Genomic DNA, 13,821 nt, shown 5'->3' with positions numbered 1-13,821 from the left:
GCTGTCGCAAAAGTTACGTCTCATCCTAAAACGTGTTACACGAAAATGGTGAAGATACCATTTTTGGATAGTAATGGCACATTATTTTCAATTAAAAATTTATATCACTCTTTCAGATCTTGTGAGGCGCTACTCAGAAGCTTTCAGCTTCATCTTTCGGTTCTTAACCTGCGTTAAGAGTTAATCACACTCGACCTTTGTGGATTTCTAACCCTTTTTATACTGATGTTTCTAGCTGTGCTAAATTCATCTAAATGTGTGAGAAGCATAAGACTTGTTAAAAACCTGTTCAAAAAGGAATCCACCATCTGGTGGGATGGAGCGCGCTAATGCAGCAAGAAGAAATATTGTATTGGTGAAAGGGGCTCCTAAAACTAGATTAATTGTGCACAGATTGTAAAAAGGGTTAATGGCTGCTGATGGTGACGTGTAGGAAAAAGTGCACACAACGAGATGTGCCAAGCTGGTTAGGAACCGTTCGTGCAGCTTTGGCACGACTAGAGGACCTCCTTTATTTCACCTCAGTGGCAATGCTGTTGAAATATTGCCCATGTTCTCCACATACAGCACAATAAAAACAAAAAAAACCACACTTCTCTTAAAGATGTCTTCCATTGTAACATAAATGTTTCAGGTTATCAAACGAATTTTAATACCAGATAAAGGTGAGGAGAGAAATGAACGTTTTGAAGCTATTTTAATTATAAAGATTTTTGTTCTCAATAGGATTTTCAACAAATATTTCCCAAAAAGTTTTAAGAAATTTGTTTCTTTTTGTTATTTCTCTCAGGGCATGGAGTCCTGCTTTATTAGTGTTTTCTGTGTGCATACTTCACATTTTCAAAAACTGACTATTTAAGTGATTTCTTCTTTCTACAGGTCAAGCTGTAATCTTTGAATTTTCCCTCAATATATGAAATTATCTTTTGAACATTGCTTTTTTTTTTGTATCTACTCGGGCTGTCTTTGTGTGATATTGAAATTAATTTCATCCGAAATTGTGTTAAACAAGCCAACAAGGGCAAGGAAAATAAATACCACCGTTACAGTTACACTGTTGATGAAGTCGTTTTGACACAAGTGTAATCCCATTCTGGGTGTATTAGAGGACAACAAAAAGGCGGCAGCTTCTGTTAAGCCTCCAAACACGAAGAGGTTATTAAATTTTAGGACAGATCCTGCGTGACCCAGACAGGCCAAGGTGCCCTTACAGCCAGAGAGGGATTTTGGTAAAGCAAATCAAGTCACAGGAGGCAACAATTCCCCAGCTTCTGTTCTCTGTGACCTAAACCTCTCTATTCTGGGGCTTATTTTTAGATATGACATCCTCTTTCTGACAGCTGAGCAGTAATCCTGTTCTAGCAACATGATCATGAGACACTTAGAGTAAAGCATAACTCTGCAGTACATGCCATTAACAACGTGCTCCTCGATTCCTCTTCACTAATACATTGGAGACTCCATGCTCTGGTTGCAAGTTACATCTAATTGCCAGTATATTAATGTGCGCTTATTTCTGCCGGGAGCATTTTCAGCTCACCTTCTTTACTTGTTTTGGGTTGCGAAAAAACAAACCTCTCACAAGAGTCCTTAACATGTTAGGTGTCATCAAACCTAATAGGTCCCTGAATCTGGAAACGTTTGCTTTGAGAAAACTGGACCTGGAAGCTTAGATTAACAATAAACCTTACAACTTGTATCACCAATTGTAGAATTGTGTAACTCCAGGAATCTTTGAGCTTTCTTGAATATCTGCCTGGGTAAAATACAATTCTAACTCAAAAAAATAAATATAATGGTTGGATTTTTATCCCTTTTTTTAATTAAAAAATATATGTTTGTCCAGATTAAGGAGAACAAAACCCACTTAATACCCATGATTATCACTAGTTGGCAAATACCTCCACATCATGATACAAACTAACAATATTTTGAGCATTCTTGCTGTCTCCATATTTGTTTAACTACCAACAAACATAGTTAAGGAATGTGTAGAGGTCAGGGCTATGAACTTTTAGGGCTTGCTGTTGTCGGTGAAGAAGAAGATTTAACAACACCACGTTTCTTATTTTTCAAATAAACCTCATTGCATCGACTATGAAGCATCTACTGTTGTTCTCAAGCTAAAGTTTTGCTATTGCTTGAATTTTCAAATGTTACAGTAACGCCTTGCAATCACATTGCACCCCATCTGCTGGCAAAAGCCTACTCCAAGGTCTGCTCATAAGATGGCAACCTTGATTTGCTGCTTTTGAAACTCTTTTAGCATCTTGTATGATGGCTTTGCCTGAATTAGCAGCTTTTAACTTTGTGTTTTTAGTCAGAGTTGTAACAAATATATTTATAAAATGTTTTACTTTTTCTTTTAATTGTTCTTTAGCTTTTGGTGTTTTTGGCTTAGTATTTGGTTATCCAGAATATCATTAGTGTCGACTGTCTGATAAACCAGCTAACATAATTCTGTACGCTCCTGCAGATGCTTCTGTCTCCGTATAAAAATAAAGAGACAAAGCTTCCGTTGCATGACTCAGTTGTGTGATTAGGGCTCATTGCTGGTGTGACATTCTTTAGAATAGCAGCTGAAGGGCGCCAGCTGGCCCTATAGACATGAATGAATGAGACGGGGGAAGAAGCCCTCACTCCCATTGTTGGATGAGATATTAAAAGTGCTTGGTCTGTACTGACTTCACTTGCAGGGGAAAGTGTGAGTGGAACTTGACCCTCTCGTCTTCTATTAAGTGGGGAGATGGAGGATGTGGTGGTGATTTGATAGATGGAAAGAATGTTATGAGATGCCCACATAATTTAGGAAGGAAGTCCTCAAAAGAAGGGGTGGGGGTGTCTTTTGGTGTTTTATAACCACAAAATGATTCCTTACTTGTTGAAAATCTGCAGCTTGAGTTTTGACATTTCATGTGGTGTCACTGTGTGACATTTTTGTGTATTAGGCCTCCACATAGCATGTTCATGGTATGTTTAGATAAGGTTGACTGTTTTTATATGCTTTATTTGTTGTTCAAAAGTTAATCAATAAGTAACAGGCAATAATACAAATGATGACAATGGAAAAACAAAAACAGAGAAACTGGGGTATAACAGAGGTATCAAATGTACAATAAAGTGTAAAAAATGTATACGAAATAAGAATAAAAAAAGACAAGCAGCACAAAACTGGCTATTATCAAATATCATCCCTTTAAAAAAACGTTATGATTGGACTTGATGGAAACTTATGACTAATAACTTAGTCTTAGACCACAAAAAAGACCACAAAAAAGTACTTAAATGCCATGATATTAAAGGAACTTTTCCATTTATTTCTATGTATAAATGTAACCCAAAATATCTAAATATGAAATAAAATCGAATTCTGTAATTCTATCTATCTATCTATCTATCTATCTATCTATCTATCTATCTATCTATCTATCTATCTATCTATCTATCTATCTATCTATCTATCTATCTATCTATCTATCTATCTATCTATCTATCTATCTATCTATCTATCTATCTATCTATCTATCTATATTGATGGAAAGTTAAGTGGAAGGAAAAAAAGTGAGTTGGCAAAGAGGTCACAAGCAACACCACAAAGCAGTAGAATAGAAAATACCCCACTTAAGATTCTGGGTGAAATTCCCCAGGCATGGGCTGCAGCTACAGTCAGTGCTTGAAAAGCCAACACATACAGACTTTTCCAGGGTATTTGCTACAACTACTACGTTCTTTGTGTTAACCCACTCATAAAAGCTGCTTGAGATCATGCAGAACGTTTCCACAGTCAGCGATGATTAGAAGAGTCATGTTAGCTAAAGTGTTCCCATTCGTTGACACAGACATTTTTAAGAGCTTCATGCTGATACATGGATGTGCTGTTAAAAATGTTCCAGCAGGATATGGCATCGGCCCACGGCGACAAAATTTTCAGTATCCAGTTTATGAACCGTGGTGTCACTGTTTTCGACTGGCCAGCACACTCACCTCACCTACAACCACACAGCAAATCTGGGGAGTTTTCAAACGGAAGAGACTCCAAAGCCAACAATGCAGACAAGCTGGAGGCTGCTATCAAAGGATCCTTGGCTTGCTTACTACCTATTGAATTCATATACTGTACAGTACATGGACAGATTGTTGTCACCAAAACATTTTCATTAGCCCTTAGGAAAATGTATAGGAGAGCAAAACATTCTCCTTCTAAGATGTAAAAAAAAAAGTGTCATTACAAGTGAATGCCTGAGAGGACCTGCAGCCCTCTGTGTTGTAAAAAAGAAAATAACTGAGAAAAGCCAGACAAGAGTAACAGAGCTCATGTCTGTGCTATCACTCCAGGCGGGATGGACAACAAAAACATGCCGCACATAAACATGGCTGAAATATGGCCTCACCAAGTCCTGTGGCGGGATGAATTCTTTATGTTCAGGATCTCTTTGACAGACATCAGATCAGCGGGAATGATGGGATGCCAGTCAGAGTAGGAGGCATCCTCATCACTAAGGAATCCAGAGCATGTGGGAGAGAAAAAAAAATCAGATTAACACACAGTTTGCATATTATTAAATTACACAAAGGATGGGAGATCTGCTCTCCCCCTCTGTTACTGTTATTTACCCGCTAATTGTGAGATTAAGGGTCCAAATGGTGTGCATTCTTATTTTATCATCTACTACAACACATTATCCAATCTCATTTTGTTAAAGCATTCTTTTTGCGTACCACTAGAAAGCAGCATTGACTCCATTATTCTGTCTGAACAGTAGAACAGATTCTGCTCCACAATGAGCTCTGCTTAATATCAACAAATGTCACGTACATGAGGCATTGTGTTAATAGGCAATGTTTCAGATGGTCAATTATTCTCAGTAAAGAGGAGGATTTTATCAAATATTGTCTTATTGTGAGGATGTAGCAGGGCTAAATGGTGGCACATGCTGAACAATGGAAGCAGTATGGAGATTTGCACCCATTTAAAAAAAAAAAAACCTCTTTGAAATTACACTAACGGTATTAGTTGACATAAAGTCTCATTGTTCACGTACTAATCAGGGATTAACCCCTAAATGTGGGTTAATTGGTGGGCAAAGGTTTAGCTCTTGTTAGTTTGAAGTACTCTACAAACACTTTCGTGGACTTCGGTGAATCAATTTTAGCTGCATTTTTATATAGAAGGGACTACTTTTAAAAACAGATTTACAACATTGTCTTCAGCAAGTTGATATGTGCAGTTTGGGAATTTTATTTTTGTGAAAGAAAGAATACTGTTATGCCACAAAGAGGTTTAAGCAGAACTTTGGTACTTGGCATAACAGATAGTAGATCAACTACTATCTCTCATATCCTGTTTTTAGGTAACTGGTTTGTTCCCATTTCCCAAGAACACAGTTTTAGATATTGTTCACTTACTGTATTTAGTGTTTCAGTGCCTACAACGTTTTTGTTCTGTTGTTTTTTTTTCCACCAAGTTGATCACAAAGCCCTTTAGAGCTCACTCCTGTTAAGATATTGCAGTTCTTGGCAGTAGGTTCTGACTTGTTAATTACAATTAAAAATACCCTATTCGAAAAGACAAACTTTATTGACCCTTTGTTGTAAATTGATCTATTTTATCTTTAGTAAGCATTAACACTGATGGGATTTGTAAATGAAACTAAAGGGAAAGCAAAACTTGATCTTGATTGGTCTGTTTACATAAACTTCAATTAGCAAAATCCCTAAATTCATATTTTTATTGTTGCTGGTCAGGTTTTGGTATAAAGTCTATAGTCAGAGTCCTGTAAAATTAGGGGCCTTGTCATGTTTGAATGATTGATAGACCAAGACTAAGTGGTCAGGCAGAAGGAATGGACAAAACCTTTCTCCAAAAGCCAATAAAGTGTTCAAGTTTCCTGTACAGTGCATGTTTACCTCAATTCAAATTTGGAATTGAAATCTCTACTTACTGATTATTTTATTAGGTACACCTATTCAATTTATTTTTAACAAATGGTGATTTTTGGCAATCCCATGGCAGCAACTTAATGCATTTTGGCATCTGGACATGATGAAAGATGCCTTGAAGTAAAGATTTATCAGATTAAGGAATAAAGGAAATTCAAGTGACTTGGAACATGGCATTGTTCTTTTTTCAAATGGGCATTTAGAGTATATTCTGTAAAAGCAAAGATATCCAATTAGTGGCAGTTCTGAGGACAACAATGCTCTGTCGTGGAAGGAAAGGAGAATAAGTAGCCTGTCTGAGATGATAGAAAAGCAGCATCAATTAACCATTACAACCAAAATATGGGGAACTCTAAACGATGATGATTTATGGCAGCAGAAGGCCACAGTGAGTACCAGTCTAGCCGGCCAAAAACAGAGAGCTGAGGTTCTCCATAGATGGACAGTAATAAAATTAGAAATGGGAATACAAATAAAAAACATGCCTAAGGGTCTTAATTTTTAGCTGCTGTCTTCAGCTGCTAGAATTTGTTAAACATAAAAGCATGGATCCATCCTGCCTTACTTCAGTGGTTCAGCCTGGTGATGGTGTGGTGACGTAGTGGTGGGGGCATTTCTTGACACAACCAAGAGCCACAGACCTGCCGAGTATTGTGGCTGAGCATGTGGGTCCCTTTATGACTACAATGGGCACCCATTTCCTTCCAGCTGAATAAAAAGCTCAAATGATCTCAGACTGGTTTCTTCAAAGGGTTCTCTGTGCCTGTATCACCTCTACCTCACCTGTGCAGCTGACAAACCTGCAGCAATAATGTGACGTTCTCAGTGAGCATGAACCACAAGTCTGGGAAGGCAGTTTCAAAAAGTGAAAGGGGGACTAACCTTGTACCACCAGGGTGTACCCTGGTCCTCAGTCACCTCATGTACCTCATGTGTACCGCATGTTTTTAGATGTTTCTGTTTCAGCTCACCTGATTCAAATGATTGCTTGATCTCCTCTGCATGTCTTCAACGGCTACAGAAGTCTCTTAATCATCCATTCATTTAAATCAGATGTGTGGTAGCTGGAAGAGACACTGCAGGGGAGGGGTTCCTGAGGACCAGGACTGGAAACCACTGGCCTGGTGGTTAAAGCAGAGCACTGACGTTCTGAGAAGGCTGCCAGTACCCGGTTTAAACTCTGCAGAATGCAGCTATTGGTTTCTGAGCGACACCCTTAACCCCAGATTGCTCCCCGGGTGCTGTAAGCTGCCCAACGCTCCCTAAGGGTGATGGGTTAAATGCAAAAGACAAATATCGTTGGAATGTTCAATTGCCATGGCTAAGATTTTGCTTCTTCTGCCTAATTAGACCGTTGAGTATTTAATCCACAGGAGAGATTCACTTGGTAAATTAACCACTGGAAATCTTCACCAGCATTTACTTGGTGCATCACACGGTATGTAAAAAAAAACAAAAAAACAAAACAATAAAAAACAACAAAAAAACAAAACAATAGCAACTCGAGCTGTGCTTCACACGCCATGACCCATTTTTGCTCGACTGTGAGAAATGTCACAACGGTAATCGGCTGCTTTTGCCCTGTCGTTGTTCCCCTTTTCCTCACTGATGAACAAACGCGAGTTATTGTCTTCAGGGAGCTTATGCAATCAGGAGGAACAGCAGCTACGGTTCTGAGGTCACACCGTTATATACATCCAAAACCAAAGGGTTTTGGATGTATATAACGGTTTAGTCACATTACAGTGATGATGTTCTTGTGCATTTTTGTATCCAGAAATGCTACAAAAATGATGCTGCTACCACAGTCCACTGTTGTCCACTCCTGACTGCGCTTGCATGTGTGCTCCAGCTGATGAGCCGTGACCATTAACTCGACACGATGAAACAAACAAAAATACCAGGCACTGGACACGTACAGGGAAGGGATTGTTAATGGGAAAAATACAAGGCCAGTTGTCTCCTTCAATAGACTCTGTAGGGATCAAAAGCATTTCCAGGCATGCAAATACACACTTGTCACACTTGCATGGACACTTATGACTGTACAACTGGCTCATTAGAAACAACAAGTGTTCTCTGCTACAATAAACAGAGGTGACCTTTTCTTTGGCCATCCCCATTTATAGGAGAAGGGCATTTATTGGTGGCATGGTCTCTTGTGGCTATGAGGTTGAAAGACATGTGTGTAAGTGGAGGAGCAAACGTTGAATCTTCTCCCCTGTTTTGCAGATGAGTGTTGCTCTTTTAATAAGAGTAACTGCAGTCACAGTGAGAGGGTATTTTAAGTTTATGTGCTTTTTGTTATCTCGCATCTTTATTGAAAATATTGGCTCATCATTGAAACAAAGTACGGTATTCACTTGCACTGAAATTAACCTTATGTGCCAGATCTGTGTATTTACTCAGGTGTGTGTGTGGGACACAACCCCCAACTACCGTTGCTGCTAATATATACCCTCAGGCGTTACTATACACAAGCCATCTTACAAATTGCAATGCAAATTGACATGACTTCTCGTTTTCTTTTGTTTGCCAGTCCAGAAATTTCCCCATTTCACGGTACTCTGAGAACAACTTCTGCTTTTCCTGGGTTATTTTACTCTTGCGCTTTTGTTTAGGTTCCCTCTGAGCGCAGTGCAAAGCCCGGGGCTGGGCGGTATCACTAGAGTACAGCCACAGTTAGATACACAGAGGCAAACCCACAGGGCACATATAAACACACAGGTGCATCCAGTAAAAGTGTACAACTTGTTCTGTGTGCAGAAGATTGGGGGATGTTAAGTCATGCGTCAATAAACAAGAAGAGCGTTCCTCAAAACACAAACAGGAGGAAATGAAAAGAGGAAAAATACACCGGTACAGGACGATCTCCTCTCATTGTGGTTTGCATATCAACCCGTGTTACAGAACAACCTGTACACCACTGCACACAAATTTGTCAAATGTCTTTAAAGTGTAAAAATAGGATTGTTTTTTAATAATTTTTTAAATTTAAATCTGTCATGAGCCAGTTTTGTTCAATCTAATGTGAAGATAAATCTGTGTGGAATCCGAGTGTGGATGGTATTAGTATAAAGCACCTCCTCCATCTCCTTATTCGTTTTTATATAAAAAAGAGACATGTCCTCCAAGTTCAAGCTTAACTAAGCTTGATAGAATAATTGCATATTTTCACCCTCTCAAAGCAGCAAAGTGGGTCCAGTGCTCCTTTTATTCTGCAAGTAGAAATTGTAGGCCCGCAGGTTAGCCTAATTTGATAACTTGAAAGAAATTTGACTTGAGTGTCTTTTGGCAGAGTGAGTGTTTTTTTTTGTAAAATCTCTGTGGGATCCTTTGGGTTCACGGGGTTGTCTGCTGTATGATTTTTCTTCTTTTTAGCCAGAGAACATGTAGATAGGCTCACTGTACAGTATTTGAGTCGGTACGAAGAAGATGAATATCATCTAAAAGGGAGGAGACCTTAGAAATATATCTCAGCTGCGCTGCCGAGATGCGTATGGCGGTGGCTGAGGTGGAATGATTTGTCAAGAGAAAAGCAAAGTATCATGAATCCCTGTACAGTCAGATTTTACATGCATATAGTGACAGAGGAAATTGTCTTTTTTTTTTTGTAAACGTCAAAAGGATGAACTGGTGTATAAACAGGAGTTATGCACATAGTTCCTGTCGTGTTTGTTTTTCACATCTCTTACAGTTACACAACAGTAACCCGAAACCTACAATAATTTGCATTTTTAGCTCCGGTTTCTTCTGTCATCCAGTCCCGCTGTTATCTGTTGTTTCAGTTTCAGGTGTTAAAATTGTGCCTTTTTGTGTCAGTCTGAGGATTTGTTGCTCACAGTTTTGCATTGTTTATCAGTTTAAACCTAACCATAGAGCTTCTTTCCCCAGTTTAAGACCAAGTAGTAGCCATCATGTGTATCACATTCACCAAAAGAGGAACCTAAGCTGACCCATTAAAAGGTATTTGCAGTATCTGCATTGGGATTGTTGGAATAAACAGAAATCAATCTTATTGCACCATCCTGTGCCTCTTAATAAAGCAACAAGTCCCTAATTGCAGCAGTTTCGTTGCTGTAGATGTTATTAATAGTTTCTAGGTCGCAAACAGGGCACAAAGGAATACTGTTTCTGGCTGCGGTAAGAATACATTTAGCATAACTGCATATTTGGCTTGGCTTTGTGATGCAACTTTGTCGGAAATATGCCTTGAATAACAGGATCTCACCAATTTCTTAAATGGCATGAATTCTCACAGCTAAATCAATCACAGCTATTGCACCTGGAAGTGAAGGTCCGCTTCTTTATCTGGGAGGAAAGCTGCATGCTGTGAGACATCTGGGACGACTGCTCTTCTTGCTTTCTTTGCATCACCATCTTGGTTTCCATGGTAAACTACCCCAAAGGGCACCTGTGAGTGGGTGGGAGTGGAGCTGCGGGGAAGGGGGAGGCAGGTGGGATACAGAGTAGATTAGAATCCCGCACCAACTGTACAATAGTCCTATCTGGGGGGTTTACTGGATTAAGAGTTAAAATAATTTTTTATTTATTCAAGCAGTGTGAGATGACTTTTTTAATATAATTTTTTTCGTTCCAATTTTTTCCAAAACAATTGGCAGCTTTACCACTAAAGATTGCTAACATACGTTAAAAGATTATATGTATAAAACATTGTCATCTTGTCAAAAAGCTGTCAATTTCCTGGAGTATAATTAAATATCTTTAAGGGTGTGATATCACAACTGTTATCTTTATTTATTTAGAGTCTGTTTCTTTTTTTACATAGCATATTCTAAGAGTTGTTAAGCATTGGATGCCACTGTTCTCCTTTGTTCCATGAAAGATGTATTTGAAGATTTGGTGAAAAGAATAAACTAAACACACTGAAGAGAAAGTGCAGGACACAACAAGAAGCAACCAGTGATTCAAATTATCAATGAGAAAACTGATGGCAAACCAAAGTGAGCTGCAATGTGCTGCATCCTTATTCTAAAATACTTTAGTTTTCTTTTTACCAGGCATAGCTAGTAGTTGGTTCATCTTTTAAGCACAATTTTCACCGTACGGGAAATAGAAATCCTGCAGTAAATCTCAAGCAGAAACTGTGATAACAATCAATTTGTTTTTCAAAAATGTGATGATGAAGCAATCTGTGTGAAAGAGGAAATAAAACTTTTCAACGTCCAACTGGGAACAATGCACAAAGAACGGGAAAAACCGTTTCAACTGAAGGTTTTAATTCTTAAAAGATAAACATTGCCAGTAAAACTGGAAGTTCTCATTTCTGAAGCACAGTAAATACAGTTTACTCAATTAAAGATAAAAACTACAAAAAATAACTACAAAAAAAAAACTGCAACAATGACCACATTATGCCGACAGACACAATAAAGGCCTTCTGGTCAGCTTGCTCCTTTACCAGTTTGTACCCATGCTCCGCCATTTTGTCCCTTTCTGTTTCCCTTTTTCTACCCATGTGCTTAATGTCCATTGAGTTTTTATTTTTATACCTCTTATGGAGAGTAATAAGATCTCATGTTCTCACTTTTTTTGAACTTTGCGTTCCCACCTTTTTATTTTATTATGTTGATTCCAACATTCAATTTAATCACTGTCTTTTTATTGAGTTTCTTTTCCTGTTGTACATACAATTGTAAATACAAAGAAATATTTATCCAACACAGATAGATATACAGTAATAAACAGAAAATGAATCCCTACAATGTAATCCCATTTAGCCCACCCAGGTCACTACCAGGTAGGTTCCTATCCCTGACAGAGATGAAACACATTTTTTTAAAATCAATTAACTTTTTAATCAGGAGCATCATTGTAAGTTTTGGAATGAGTCAAGAAAGGGCCCCCATGTTTCTTCAAATTTGCCAGTTGAAGCATCTGATTCTCTCCAGTTTCAAACCATATTTGTTGCTGAGTTCCTATAAGGATGCCATATTCTTCTCTATGAAAAGGTCCTTAAAGTAAGTAAGTCCCCTCCGGTGCCACTCTAGAAACACCCCGTCCTGAACAGATGGTTTAAAAAAATGGTTGCGTGCAATTGGACTTAGGAAGGAAAAGTCGTGGAGTTTAAAGAATTTCCTAAACTGGCCCCATATTTTCAGTGAGTGTTTTACTACTGGGTTTAAAATAGGGTTAGATAAGGAAAGTGAGAGTGGAGAACAGAGCATGGCCGAGATGGACAAATTATTATCACTGCGTAGCTCCATAGCCATCAACATTCAATTTAGCTAACCTAGCCTGCAAGATGAATCCTCGCAGTATTTGTGTGCTCACAAACACACGAGAATCCACCCTGTATCGCTTTGGCTTCAACCGTTTGTGTCCGAACCAAAAACTGATCGGGCCAATCACAGTATTGAAGTTTAAGGCGGGACATATCGGTGAGACGAAAGCAGGAGCGGCTGAGCCCACAGCCAAACTATCACATCTGTTTTGTAAGAATCCACAATTTTATCTTTGATAGTAGAACAGCAAGAATTGCCTTGATGAGCATAACTTCTTATGGTTTCTCATGACGTCTGCTCTTAGGTTTTAATTTCATACAGTGATTGGCTAAAAAACAACCTTTGGTAGGCGGGGACTAGGTGTTGCTTCGCCCAATCAGTTCAGAGCGTTCAGCTGAATATCCCTCCTTTCTCCAAACAGATTCAAATGGATTAATAATGTACGGACCTGGATTGCGACACATCATCAATCTGGTTGTCCAGGTTACAATTTAGATTCTGATCAAGTCCATCATTTGACCTATTTCAAACTACCTTCTGCTGATAGATTTTGTCAAAGTTCATAGACTTGTTTACAAAATGTACTCCCTGAGGGTACAGTTTAAAGCGCAAAAATGTCCAGAAGATAACCGCTCCATTTTATATCCAATGAAATGATCATTCCCTTCAACGATAGCATCTAGGCTCCATTACATTTATCTTATTTTTGTCAGCTCCCCCAACAAGCTTATTTAATAGGAAACATAATGTGGTAATTCTCAATTTAAAAGAAAAATATAGTAACAACTTCAAAAGCTGTACAATATATTCAGTTGTACTATATTTGTCATTGTCTCTTGCTGCTTCAGAAAACATGTTCATTGACTTGTGTATCCCTGTTTAAGTCTTTGGCATCTTGACACAATGCTTTTGTGTCTCTATATTTACTAAGAGCAACTGACACCTGACGGTGTACTGGCTTCCAAAAGGATGATCCCTTTTTTTAATGTAACATCTCAAATGCTGCTTGAATAAAATGGCAAAGATTTGAAATTGCTGTGGGTGCAAACATACAGGTATCGTTGGGAAAAGAAATTGAGCCTATCCAGGTCATCCCTCTTGCTCTATTGAATATGGTAACTATTTAGTGAATGGTTTAAATGCGATGCAAGCAATATGGGGAAACCATATGGGTTAAAAAAGAATTTCCTAACTGTGGTTAAAGCTTTGGTGTCTTGGAAAGGTGTGTTAAAGTCCCATGTTAAATGATTCACCCCTTTTGTACGCTGCTGAGCCCCTAATAATCCATCAGTCGAGATTTGGCATGCTGCTGCCCACACCCTGCCCGTCATTAATCATGGGGCTGCTCTGGGGAAGAGAACGCAGAATGCGCCCAACAAACAGAATCAGGTCGCGCCTGAATGATGGCTTCATTCAACCATTCCCAACAGAGAGCACCTGTGTTTGCAGCATAATGTGTTATTTCTTCTCATCTTCTTCGATTACACTGTGGAAAACGGTGCAGAGTTAGATAACGGGCTAATACACTGGCGGGTCAGTTGATTCCCTTGTTGTTGTTATTTTTTTTTTGTCCGTGGCTCAGTGGCATAAAAAAGGCAGGGCTTTGTTTGAGGACTATTAATGTCAGGCTAACCTG

General features: G+C 38.7%; 1 protein-coding gene across 1 annotated transcript in view; it reads right to left on the bottom strand.

The window, feature by feature from the left end:
- myom3 (myomesin 3) overlaps window positions 1-13,821 on the bottom strand; it is a 77,151-nt gene that overhangs the window by 62,680 nt on the left and 650 nt on the right. The window contains exons 2-3 of the mRNA XM_012875051.3: window positions 10,226-10,376; window positions 4,392-4,496 (exon numbers count right to left, since the gene is read on the bottom strand). Of these exons, the coding sequence (XP_012730505.2) occupies window positions 4,392-4,496; window positions 10,226-10,332 (212 nt within the window). The 5' untranslated portion in view covers window positions 10,333-10,376. The remainder of the gene's footprint in view (window positions 1-4,391; window positions 4,497-10,225; window positions 10,377-13,821) is intronic.

The sequence above is a fragment of the Fundulus heteroclitus genome, chromosome 3, assembly GCF_011125445.2.
Source record: "Fundulus heteroclitus isolate FHET01 chromosome 3, MU-UCD_Fhet_4.1, whole genome shotgun sequence".
NCBI classification, from domain to species: Eukaryota; Metazoa; Chordata; class Actinopteri; order Cyprinodontiformes; family Fundulidae; genus Fundulus; species Fundulus heteroclitus.
This window is presented reverse-complemented; position numbering and strand designations above follow the sequence as displayed.